At 43.4% G+C, this 13,777-nt stretch overlaps 1 protein-coding gene across 1 annotated transcript in view; it reads right to left on the reverse strand.

Annotated features, from left to right (window-relative positions):
* The window catches only part of STX8 (syntaxin 8), a 242,520-nt gene that overhangs the window by 189,818 nt on the left and 38,925 nt on the right, over positions 1-13,777 (reverse strand). The window contains exon 5 of the mRNA XM_036269329.1: positions 4,196-4,320. Coding sequence (XP_036125222.1) covers positions 4,196-4,320 — 125 coding nt within the window. The remainder of the gene's footprint in view (positions 1-4,195; positions 4,321-13,777) is intronic.

Below are 13,777 nucleotides of genomic sequence, written 5' to 3' on the forward strand. Positions count from 1 at the left end.
CCAAAATGAGGAGACAAAGAAACAGGTCCCAAATGAAAGAACAGAACAAAACCCCAAGAGGAGAACTAAGCAAAATGGAGATAAGCAACCTAACAGATGCTGAGTTCAAAATACTGCTTATAAGGATGCTCAATGAACTTAGTGAGAACCTCAGTGAACTTAGGGAGGGCCTCAAGAGCATAAAAAAGGACCAGTTAGAAATCATGGATACACAGTTAGAATTGAAGGAGGCATTAACTGAAATAAAGAATAATTTACACAGATTCAATAATAGGGTACATAAATCCAAGGAGCAAACCATCAATTTGTAATATAAGGAAGCAAAAAATGCCCAATCAGAACAGGAAAAAGAAAAAGGAATCCAAAAAAATGAGGATAGTGTAAGGAGCCTCTGGGACAACTTCAAGCGTGCCAACATTCGCATCTTGGAGGTGCCAGAAGGAGAAGAGCGAGAACAAGAAATCGAAAACCTGTTTGAAACAATAATGGCAGAAAACTTCCCTAACTTGGTGAAGGAAACAGACATACAAGTCCAGGAAGCACAGAGAGTCCCAAACAAGATGAACCCCAAGAGGCCCTCACCAAGACACATCATCATCAAAATGCAAAAGGTTCAAGACAAAGAGAGAATCTTAAAAGCAGCAAGAGAAAGGCAGCTAGTTACCTACAAGGGAGTACCCATTAGGCTGTCAGCTGATTTCTCAAAAGAAACTTTGCAGGCCAGAAGGGAGTGGCAAGAAATATTCAGAGTGATGAGAAGCAAGAACCTACAACCAAGATTACTCTATCCTGCAAAGCTGTCATTTAGAATCGATGGACATATAAAAACTTTCCCAGACAAGAAAAAGTTAAAGGAGTTCATCACTACCAAACCGTTATTATATGAAATGATGGTCTTTTTGAAGAAAAAGATAAAATGTATGAACAAACAAAATGGCAATGAATACATATCTATCGACAATGGAATCTACAAACAAAATGAACAGGTAGAACAGAAACATTCTCATAGATACAGAGAACATTTTGTTGGTTGCCAGTTGGGAGGGGGGTTGGGGGAATGGGTGAAAAAGGTGAAGGGATTAAGAAGTACAAATTCATTGCTAGACTGACAAACCTCAAAGGGAAAGGGGTTGAGGGGGTGGGAAGAAATAAACCAAAGAACTTATAGGCATAACCAATGGACACAGACAATAGTGTGGGAAAAGGTGGGAGGGGGGCGGGAGTGGGGAGGAGGGGGTCAATGGAGGAAAAATGTGGAACATCTGTAATACATTTTACATCCAACAATAAAGATTAAAAAAATAAATAAATAAAATAAACATTAAAAAGTTAAAAAAAAAAAAAAAGATATCATTAAAGAATGAAAAATATAAGCCCTAGATGGGGAGACCAAATATTTGTAAAACAATGTATGACAAGTAACACATAAAAAGGTATATAAGAAAATTCTTACAAGTCATAATAGCAGACAAACAACCCAATTAAAAATAGGTAAACAATTTGCACAGACACCTCACCAAAGAAGACCTACTGATGGCAAAGAAGCACATACAGAGATTCATTACAGTAAACCACGATTTTTCGGACCTCAATTTAACGGTCTTTGGATTTAAAGGACAAAATTCCCGGCCTACATCCATATGTGAAAATTAACACCCGGTTTAATTTTAAAATGCTTTTAACCAAGATATACTTACAATTAAATTAACGTTATGTTTTTGTTATTAATTCAATGTTATTTTAAATAAATTTGAACGAATAGACCATATGTTGGAAATAATACTATAGTAATTTCGCCAACATAAATAAACATTACATATCTATAACTATAGTCTATGTATTTAAAACATTTATTTTTCTTTTTATTGATGTTAGAGAGAGGGAGAGAGAGAGAGATAGAAACATCGATGACAGGGGACATCGACTGGCTGCCTCCTGCATGCCCCCCACTGGGGATCGGGCCCACAGCCTGGGCAGGTGCCCTGACCAGGTACTGAACCAGCAAACTCTTGGTGCAAGGGTTGATACTCAACCACTGAGCCACAGAGGTCGGGCTTGTCTACATATTTAAATCCAAGAGTCACCACTCACAAACAATGTTCTGGAAATGATGAGCATGTGAACATGACATCGAGTTTGGTAGTTGGTTCTGTCGCAGAGTGGCGTGACTTCCTGCAGTTTTAAGGGTGCTGCAGGCTGATGTTCTGACATGAGCTGAACCCCGCCCCAGCCGTGTGCATTGGTTTACTCGCAGTGACTGGTGAATATATGCATAGACTACACCTACTTAGTGTAAATTTAAAATAACAATAATACATATAGAAAACTTTTCTGGGAAATTAAACTTTTCACACATACTTAATTTAAATTACACAAACATGTCTACATAAGTAAAAACAGGTAAACTAACTAACTTGTCAATTTAACATTCATATTCAGAAAACCTACTTTATTATATAACAAACTTTCAGTTTTAATGGATACCCTCCTCCCCCAAATTAGTCTGTTATATTGAGGTTTTACTGTAGTCATTTGAGAGAGACGTATTAGAAGCACAGTGAAATGTAACACACACCTATTAGAATGTCTAAAATTAAAAAGACTGACTAGCCCCGCCTGTGTGGCTCAGCGGTTGAGCATAGACCCATGCAACAAGAGGCTGCTGGTTCGATTCCCGGTCAGGGCACATGCCCAGGTTGGGGGGCAAATCCCCAATGGGGGGGTATGCAGGAGGTAGCCAATCAATATTCTCTCTCAATGATGTTTCTTTCTCTCTCTCCCTCTCCCTTCCTCTCTCCCTAAAATCAATAAAGAAAAAAAAAATTTTTTTTTAAAGATTGACTCTACCAAGTTTGGTGAGGATCTGAAACAACCAGAAGACATACATTTTTTGGTGGTAGTATAATATAGTACATCCACTTCAAAACTAGTATGGTGATTTCCTTAACAGTGAAACACACACCTACAGTGACCAGCTGTTCCACTGGTAGGGATTTACTAAGAAGATAAAAATCCATGTCTGTACGAAGACTTGTGTATGAATGTTCATAGCAGTTTTATTTGTGATACCGAAGTACTCAACAACATGTGAATGGCTACAAAGACTACGGTTAATTGAACCCGGGGAATACTACTCTGCAGCACAACAGAATGAAATAGTGACCCATGCAACAATGTGGATGAATCTTAAAATAATTATGCTTAGATAAAGAAGCCAGACTCCCTCCTCCCCAAAGAAGTACATACTGTATGATTCAATTTACACAAAATTATAGAAAACAGAAACGATTCATAGTGACAGAAAGCAGATCAGTAGCTGTCTAGGGATGGGGGGAAGGACAACAGTAAGAATTACAGAGAGACATGAAGAAAACGCTTCGGAATAATGGTTATGTGCATTATTTTGATTACAGCAATGGTTTCACAGGTGTACACATATGTCGAAGCCTACTGAATCATATGCTTTGTGTGCTATTTATAATAATGTCAACTACACCTCAATAACGCTGTTTTAAAAAGTAGAATTGAAAAGAATAACGTCTCAATATTGCCCTGAAAAAATGTCCATGATACATATTAAGTAAAAAATTTAAACACTGTGGAATTATATATACCATAATCCCATTTATGCAAAATGTGTTTATACTGTACACACACACACACACAGTCTGAGGAAATATATATTAATTTGTGTATATGTTGGAGAAGCAATATAGAGAGCGTTTTATTTTATATATCCCTGTTTTGTCTGAACTTTGAATAACAATCATGTATTACTTCTGAAATTAAAAAAATAGAAGACAGCAAAAATAATAATAATAATTAGCAGGTTTAAAAACCACTGGGCAAGATGAACTTGAAGGTAAAAGCCAAACTAACTTATTTTATATAAGAAAAAAACGGAGTCTTGTGTTTGGAGAACAAGTTCCCGACTGCAGAGAAGAGGGAGCACAGGCCTCAGGCTCCCCGGGCCCACCAGCTTCCGCTGTCTCCCAGCAGAGCGGCTGCCTCCGTGAGTTACCTGGATGGATGCCCTCACTTGTCTATTCCTCAGGTATCCTGAGGCACGAAACTGCCAAGGGCTCTAAAAGACCAACGGTTCTCCCTCTGATCTTCAGTGGGTATAAGGAAGATTCAAGGTTATAGTAAAAACCTGAAAAGGTTTCTGAGCCCACACTCCTTGGGTATTCAGTACCTTGGATGATTTTCTGCTGCTGTTGTCGGATTTCATCAAAACCCAAGCCTCTGGTCTCCTCTGGCTCCTCAAAGAGCCAAGGGTTGGGTCCGCCTCGCTTAGCCCCTCCCGTCATCAGGCTGGACCTAAGAACAAGATTAAATGTGTTACATAACGCAAAAAATATAGCTCTGCTGCAAATTACTCCCACAAGTGCGGAGGTGGCCAGCTTTGAATGCTTTGAAAATTCAATCCAACCACAATTTATTGCATCCTTCGTTTATGCCAGCAACTGTGTTCAGTGCTGGGAGAGAGAGAGGATGAATAAAGCACAAGCCTGGTCCTCTGGAGAATTACAGCCTGTTAAGGAGACTGTGGCAGCACGTAATACTCTCACTAATCCTCCAAGATACATTTGAGTCAATAATCATAAATGAAGGTCTTAAATTTCAAAAACACAAGGCCAATGGAAGTGGCCTTTTCAAGGTCAAAGTTTGTCTCACAGGCTACGTAACATCAAAGGCACAAATTTTATCTCAAGAATACAAATTTGCGACCACAGATTATAGCATTAAGAAAACGACCATATAATTTTCTATTAATGGATATTTGGTAGGTCACAGAAACACACGCAGGGTTTCAAATCCAATTTTATGAATATAATATACCACTCATAACATAATAAACAAACTCTGAATGATCAATTGTAATCTTGACTCCGCCTAGTAAACCACATGCCCCTTCTGCGCCAGACACATCGGCCTCCTTGCTCTCCGAAGAACAGGGCACACGCGCCTTCAGACTCAGTCCCATGCTTACAGGATTCTTCTCATCTCAAGTATCTCCTCTTCTGTGCCCACCTGCCCATAATTCTGTCCAAGCCACAAGGGCCATCTTGTTCATGAAACCATCTTCAACCACTTCAACTGAGATGTGAACAGTCACTCACTTTAGAGTTCACTTTAGAGTTTAGGGCTCATAAAAAATGATGACAATGACAATGGTGACTTGACAGTAGTAGAAGTGACAATAATCACTAACATGTATTAAGCATCTGTTATGTGCAGGTACGGCTCAAGGCGATTTATATGTATTCACTCACATTATTTGTAATTCTTCTAGCCCTTTTCTCTGGTATTGTCTGCAAATAACTGCTACCCTACTGTTTAACTTTTTACATAAAGGAGCCTCATGTCCACTAGAGAGAAGGCAGAACTGAAGATCACCCTTGACAGGACTGCGCCCTGCTCCCGTCACAGAGTGAACAGCCGACTGTCAGCATCAGCTCCGATCCTGGCTCCTCCACCTACCAGCAGTACAGTAACATCTGTCTCAGAGCTGCTGGGAATAAAGAAAATACTTCATTTATTCAAAAAACATCTACTTAGTTCTTACTATGGTAGGCATGGTTCTCATCAATGGGGATGAGAGAAAGAAAAAAAGAATCTATACAAAACAGACCAAAATCTTTGTCCTTATAAAGTATACATTTTTGTCATGGGTGCTGCTTTCATTCTGGTCTGGGGAAACAATGTGCAAAATGTGTGCAAAGTGCCTGATGCTGTCCTTAGAAGGTACTAGCCATTCAATAGATGCTCATTGTCATCATCCTACCAATTACGTACTACAGTCACAGTAGGTACTGAAATATTATTTTTTAATACGTGAAAATATTTCAAAGAGGCTATATTCATTTCATTTTTAGCTTAGCACTATAAAACCTAGAGAAAAATATGATATGTATCAAGAAATAAGCCCATGCAAAACTGGAAGAAAATGATTGATTCCTTGGACTGAGATTTTAAGCACAGAGTTGGTTTCTCCACTCAAGTATTCTGACAGCCAAACAAAGTGCATTCTTCTTCCACAGCACTGAGAAGGCAGACGGGCTTCTTTAAAACTTAATTTTGCCCGGCCGGTGTGGCGCAGTGGCTGAGCATCGACCCATGCACAAGGAGGTCTCTGGTTCAATTCCCGGTCAGAGCACATGCCCAGGTTGTGAGCCTGATCCCCAGTGGGGGTCATGCAGGAGGTGGCCAATTGATGTTCTCTCTCATGAATGTTTCTCTCTCTCTCTCTCCCTCTCTCTCTTCCTTTCTCTCTAAAATCAATAAAGGAAAACAAAACAAAAAAAACAAAAAAAAAAAACCCTCATTTTACTTGGTTGGTCCCAAGTATCTAAAATGTCAAGACTCCAGATTTATTCCCTATACTAATCATTCAATTTCATGTAGCTTTGAAGACAGGGAAAGAGCAACAGAAAAAGGAAAGAAAGAAGGAAGCTTACAAAGCACACCCCTAACCCTTACACCAGCATACAAGTACCAGCTCCCCGTCAAAACAGGAGTCTCAAGCTACAGTGCACGGCCCACTGCAGAGGCAAGTACTGAAAACCAGCACGATGGGGGCGAGGGGGCAGACATCTTGAAAGTGCACCTATCACCAGCTATGAGCATCCATGCAAATCAGTGCAGTGCACCCGAGTTGACAGTGGATGTTGTCTCTCTAAAGCTAATGTTGGTAGTTGTTGCCACATCTAAAGCATATTATTTTTAATTATTAAAGGAGAAAAATGCAAGAAAATTATCTTAGCAATCTCAAAAACCAACAAATTAGAACTACAGCCTTTAATTATATACGTATTTACAACACCTATTAAGAGAATAAAAGTACAACATGGGCACAATTTAATATTAATATCGAGCACACACCACAGAAAAAAAAACAACACTTCAACTACCAGACATACAAGAGAGATTATCCCAGCACTGAATTCAGACCTACAGAAGTTCTAGGCACACACCCTAGCCGGTGTGGCTAATGGTTGGACCGTGGTCCCGTGCAACGAAAGGTGGTGGGTTCCATCCCATGGGGCATGTGCAGGAGGCAACCTATCACTGTTTCTCTCTCACTTCAATGTATCAATGTTTCTCTCTCTCTCTCTCTCTCCCTTCCTCTCTCTAAAAATAAAAAATAAAACGATGAAAAAATAAAGCACAAAGCTTTATTTTTTAAAAAGTTCTCAGCACTGAAAAAGTTATCTTGGTCTTACTCTCACATCATTCAATATAAAAACAATAGTAAAATGCAGTAGAAATGATTCCCGAATGCCTTCTTTCTTGGTTATCCGATTCCAAAATTTGTTAGGTTTTTCAAGGCTGAACTACCTCTCTGTCTCCTTCTGGTGTTTATACCTCGCTGATGCCCCAAACCTGTGGGAAACTGATCAATGAACAAGCCTTTGCTAATAAAGCAGGTGAGATCAATATGCAGAAGACCTGATTTTCTTCTCTTTCGTTTTATGCTCAATTTAATGTTTAGACTGACACCTATTGTTACTCAGTATTCTCCTAGGTAAGAAGGTAAATATGGCCCTAGCTGGTTTGACTCAACGGTTAGAGCATCAACCCGCAGACCAGAGTCTCAGGTTCGGTTCCTGCTAAGGGCACGTACCTCGGTTGCAGTTTGTCCCCGGCCCTGGTTGGGGTCGTGTGGGTGGCGGCCACTCGATGCGTCTCTCTCACGTCGATGTTTCTCTCTCTTCCTCCCTCTCTCCCTCCCACTCTATCTGAAGATAAATGCAAAAATGTCCTGAGGTGAGAATTAAAAAAAAATAAAAATAAAAAAAGGTAAACATGAATGAATTTAAGACATAATTCTGGCTTTCAAGGCGTTTACAATCAAGCTGACCACATGTGAAGCGATTACTGACTGAAATAAGAGAACTGCAGCCTTGTATCCCTGGGCTCTTCCAATAACCTCTTTCACCCATAAAACAAGAGAACTAGGTAGCTCAATGGTTTTCAAAAGTTCTGGTCCGACACTTGAAGAATAAGACACTCACATTAACAGCGGGGTTGGGAGGCGAGTGGGGAAGCCAGGTATTCCTTTTATTCCTACAGAAAATGATTTTCTATCATTGGCAATCACTGAATTAGATAATCTGTAAGATCTTTACTACTTTAATTAATTTTTTCTCATTAAGTAGAAGACTGCATAAATAAGAACAGAGGAAAAAAAACAATTTTCCCACAAAACCCATTCTCTTCTCCCCTAGTCTTCCTATTTTCAATTCCAGACCACCACAGACCCACTGGCTCAGGCCAAACACCGTGGAATGATCTCCGGCTGTTCCTCCTACCCCAGAGCATCTAACCCATTGGCAAAACCTTCAAAACATTTCTCCTTTATTCTGTTGCTCCCTGCTTCTACTCCTACCCACTGTGATCCACTCTCCATATAGCTGTCAAGGAGGTCACTGTAAAAGTAAATCTGCTTCCTCTGCTCAAAACCGTCTGTGTTTTCCCATTCACCTTTACAGTACATCTTTACTGTAACCTGCAAGCATCCTACCTCCTCGCTGTTCTAGAACACCTTGAGCACATTCACACTTCGGAGCCTTTGCACCCACTGTCCCCTCCTCCCACCCACGTGGCTCAGGCACGCTCCCTCCAGATGGCCACGTGTCCTCGCTCCCTTACTCATTCCTCGCTGCTCAAATGTCATCTCAGACAGGTTTCCCGATCACTCTGAAATGGTGCCCTTCCCTATAACTCCATAGTCCCCCAATTCCGCTTCATTTTTCTTTATAATAAATAACTTAAACCACCTGCTAATAGATAATAGCAATGATTTTCTGTCTCCTACACAGGACTATAAGCCCCACAAGGGTGGGGACTGTCTTGTTCGTCACCATATCCTCAGTGCCTGGCATCATAGACACTGAAAAAAACGTTGAATGAATTAACTTATTCAGCAGAAAACATAACTGAATGAATGAAATAAACAAGTGCAGTCAGGAAATTATAGTATCATACGCTGGTGCTGTGGTTTGTAATTTCAAAGGCATTTCATAAACATCATTTCATTTGAACTGTGCACAAGCCTGTAAGTCAGTCAGAGTTGGTATTACTGATAAGAAAACCAAGGTAAAGACACATCGCAGTGACCTTCTCCAGGTCACACACTTCGTGGCAGAGCTAAAGTGTTCAGCCCACAGCTCTGACGCTTAACCCAACGCACTTTCTTTCCACCAGCTGAGGAAAGGCTTCCCCCAGGTAAGGAGGCTCCAGACGGCCTTGAAGAACAGAACGGTAAGGCTTAGCTATGAGAGATGGCAGGGCATTCCGGGAAAGGGCAAGGACACGAATGAGTCCCCAGGACAGGGACTGGGTCCTATATACGCATGGGACGACAACGGAAAGTGGGTGAAATTTGAGGGGCTGGATCTGGTAGCCCCGATGACAAACCAGGCAGCCAGAACCTCTGTCCTCCCAGCCGGCTCACCCTCCGCCCTTCCAGAACCCTGTCCTTTCAGCCCCCAGTTGTTCCCTGCGCTAGATCCGCAAGCAGCCACTTTCTTCCCTGTCCACAGCCGCGCTCCCTAAACAATGAACTCTGCTCATCAACTCTACTTCCTGCCCCTCCCTTTCCTTCTTCAACCCACTGCCACCCAACTCCTGCCCGTCACGCTACTAAAACTCTTCTCACCCAGTCTCACTGCCAAATCCTTCCCCCGTGTTTCCTCTGCCCCTCGCCTCGGCCTCCTCGGCACAGCTGACCCAGTTCCCTCGCCCAGGAGCCTCCCCTCCTTGGTTCCTCCCCGCTGCTCTCCCACTGCCAGAGCCTCGCCGGTTGGCAGGGAACCGCCTCCGCCCGCCCCTTGGGTAGCTGTTCCTCAGGAACTCCCTTGCGATCCGCTCTTTTCCTTGTGCTGTCTCCCTCTGGGCATGTGACCTGTTTCCGTGACTTCAGGCTACGAGAACAGGAGCTAGCAAGTACTTCTACACTGTGTCCCGACACAGTCAGTGACACTTTCTCTCGGGTCACTGTGGTGGTGGAGTCTTAACTAGGGGTGGGAGAGGGCACGCATGCCCCCTTCCCTCGCAGGGCAGTGTCCGAGTCTGGGGGCGGACAGTGGGCCCTAAAGAACAAAACAAAAAAGGGTTGATTGTATGGTGACAGATGAAAACTAGACTAGTGATGGTGAGTACGATGTAGTGTGTACAGATGTCAAGTTATAATGCTGTACACCCAAAACTTTTATAATGTTATAAACCAATGCTGCCTTAGTAAGAAATAAATAAGATAACAAATGAACAGAGAACACAGAAACAGACTCAGAGATACAGAGAAAAGACTGATGGTTGCCAGAGGGGAGGAGGGACAGGAGACTGAGTAGGTGAAAAGGTGAAGGGTTAAGAAGTACAAATTGGGCCCTGGCCGGTTTGGCTCAGCGGTTAGAGTGTCGGCCAGCGGACCACAGAGTCCTGGGTTCAGTTCCCACTAAGGTCACGTACCTCAGTTGCAGTTTGTCCCTGTCCCCATGGGGTCGTGTGGGTGGCAGTCAATCGATGTGTCTCTCTCACATCGATGTTTCTCTCTCTCTTCCTCCCTCTCTCCTTCCAGCTCTATCTAAAGATAAATGCAAAAATGTCCTCAGATGAGGACAAAAAAAGAAATACAAATTGGGCCCTGACAGGTTTGACTTTCAGATCAGAGAGGCGTGGGTTCAATTCTGCTCAAGGGCACGTCCTTCGGTTGCGGTCCCCAGGCCTGGTCGGGGTCGTGCAAGAGGCAACTAGTCGATGAGTCTCACCTGCATCAGTGTTCCTATTTCTCTTTCTCTCTCTCTCCCTCCCCCCCCCCCCCAGAGGATAAATGGAAAAATATCCTCAGGTGAGGATTAAAAAAAAGAAGTACAAATTGCTAGTCACAAGATAGTCCCTGGGATGTAAAGTGCAGTATAGAGAATATAGTCAATAATACTGTAAGAACTGTGCACGGTGCCAGGTGGGTACTGGACATATCATCGGGGGACCACTTTATAAAGTATCTGACTGTCTAACCACTACACTGTACACCTGAAACTAATACAAAATAACACTGAATGTAAACTGTAATTGAAAAAAAAAAATTAAGTGGGGGTGAAAGAAGGAAAAACACATAGTTAAAAAGAACCCCCACATATAAAATCCTGGCGAGGTGTGTCTTTCCGCACCTCATCCTGATTGAAAATCGCTGTGTTCAAGACTCCCCAGTTTCTCTTCCCATGACACTTTTCTACGGGCTCTCTATCTGCATTTATTGCTTTTTGTTTAGGAATCTCCAACTGATATTCCACTCCAAGTCCAATATATCCAAAATCAAATTCACTACTTTCACCCCAGAAGCTGTTTTCTCCTTTGCTCTCCACTCTGGTTAGTGGCCTCACTGGGTTCCCAAATCACCCAGCCCTTCTCCTGTCCCGACCCCTCAACTCGTCAGTGTCCGAGGCCCGCTCCGAGGTGCCCTCACGTATATGCCCTCACTGCCATCCCCACTGGCACTGCCTGGGCTCAGGCCCTCATCGACTCTCCTGTAATAAAAGGTCACAGCCTCCTGCCTGGTTTCCCTGGTCCCAGTCACCCTCATTCCAGTCGTCTAATCCTCAGCTGCCGGATTAGCTTCCTGAGGCAGAGTCTCGCCCTAACATTTCCCTGTTTTCAAACTTTCACAAGCCCCTGGAAGGTACAGATCAAGTCTGAGCTTTCCAATATGGCCCCAGTGACCTCCGCAATGTCATCTGCCACCCCCCTTCCACGGCCTACCCTTCCTTCAGCCCACCGCCTGCTCACCACTTCTCAGACAAAGGCGCACACTTCACACTCTCATGTTTTTGTATGAATCTGGAGGGTCCCCACCCCCACCCCTGTGTCCATCTGGCAAAATTCTATTCATCCCCTAAGGCTCCACTCAAATGTCACTTGTGCTGTTCAGTCTTCCCTGATCCCCGTCCTCACCCCTTCCCTTGAATCAATCACTCCCTGGCGCTCCCATGGCACTTTGTTCACAACCTCCGACGTGGCATTCATCAAGCAGGAGTGCAGTGAGTTATTTACTCATCTGTCCCCTTCCTAAATCATGAGCTCTGAGGACAGTGGCCACCACAGGCAGGTCTACACCGCCAGCGCACACAGTTCTTGAGCGTGTGCTGGAGAGTAAGCCTTCAGGATGCGTTCATGAGACAGAACCAGGAACGCTGAGCTCTGTAAGCAAGAGGCCAAAGGAGTGGGGCACTTCACATTTTTATGATGAGGGGAGGAGGGGAGGAGGGGAGGGATGGAAGGAAGGAGGGAGGGAGGGAAGGAGGGAGGGAGGGAGGGAGGGAGGGAGGGAGGGAGGGAAGGAAGGAAGGAAGGAAGGAAGGAAGGAAGGAAGGAAGGAAGGAAGGAAGGAAGGAAAAGAAAGAAAACGTAAACCCGTCTTTAAGACTTTGACAGTGAGGACTGATACAGCTCCTGCTGATGGACACACACTTGAAAGACAACCTGTCACTGGGACAGCCCTGCAGCTCAACCCCACTTTTGGAAGGACAAGGAAGGCGTGCTTCTGCTTTGAAAGGTAAGTTAAAGAAAGGAAATGCTTAAATACCATCTGAGGTTAGGAGAGGCTCAAAATGGGCTTTTAATAAATAAATGTTTATCCATATTCTTTCAAGATGAAAGTTGTCTAATGGAACTTACCAAATAAATGCCACATGAATAAATAGGCTAGATATGTCTTACAAAAATTTTACCAAAAAAAATTTGAGTTGCTTCTAAAGATATAAAAATGTTGGGTTTCCATACTCCAAAGCAAATGGTGTTCATTATTAAATTATAATATCTGAAGGGGGAGCACAGATGATCCATGTTTTTCTGCTTAAATACAGTTGAGGCTGTTCGAGTTCACAGGGAGGGCGTTCTTATCAACTGAATACAGAGCTGAAAAAGCAGTGACTTCCAAGAAGTAGCTTTCTTTAGCTTTTCTTAACATTTCACAAAGATGTCAAAGTGACCATATAAAATGTTTGTTTTATCTGAAAACAACCTCCGCGAGTATTCACAGACCGCAGGGAGGTTTGCAGCGGGGACCAAGAAGGTATTTCTTGGGTGTCAGGGATTGCAGAGCCGCTACTGCGGTGTGACAGGGTCATTCCTTTTCCAAAACCTGTGGTCGCTCCTTCCTGTGGTTCCGAAGAGGCACGGCGGCTCAGATTTCACTCAGGAATAGACTCTTTGACATCAGTTTTTTAGAGGCAAAATCTGGCAACAACATGCAGACTGAGTTACACTGAAGAGAGCTGCGGTCAGGGCGGTGGGCCGGGGCCAGTGTCCCTGAGGGGCCAGTGTCCTTGAGGAGTCAGTGTCCTTGAGGGGCCAGTGTCCTTGAGGGGCCAGTGTCCCTGAGAGGCCAGTGTCCTTGAGGGGCCAGTGTCCTTGAGGGGCCAGTGTCCCTGAGAGGCCAGTGTCCTTGAGGGGCCAGTGCCCTTGAGGGGCTGGTCCTCTAGGCGGAAGGTGATGAGGGTCTGGACAAGGGAAATGACAAGAAGGAACAGCAAGAAAGGGACAATTCACACAGTGATTCAGAGGGAAACTCTACAAGTGTTGGTGAACAGACTAGATACAGGGGGACAGACTGCCAAACTGGGTGACTTAGGGAATTGACACAACTTAGGGAAAGGGAAAGTTTTCATTTCCTTTCAGAATTTTCTCCAACTTCAACATAGTTCCTAATAAGAACCCCAAAGTAAAACTGCTCCTTTAAGATGATGATCTACGGATGGCTGTCTACTTGTAGCCT

The sequence above is a fragment of the Molossus molossus genome, unplaced genomic scaffold (assembly GCF_014108415.1).
Source record: "Molossus molossus isolate mMolMol1 unplaced genomic scaffold, mMolMol1.p scaffold_m16_p_19, whole genome shotgun sequence".
Taxonomy (NCBI): Eukaryota; Metazoa; Chordata; class Mammalia; order Chiroptera; family Molossidae; genus Molossus; species Molossus molossus.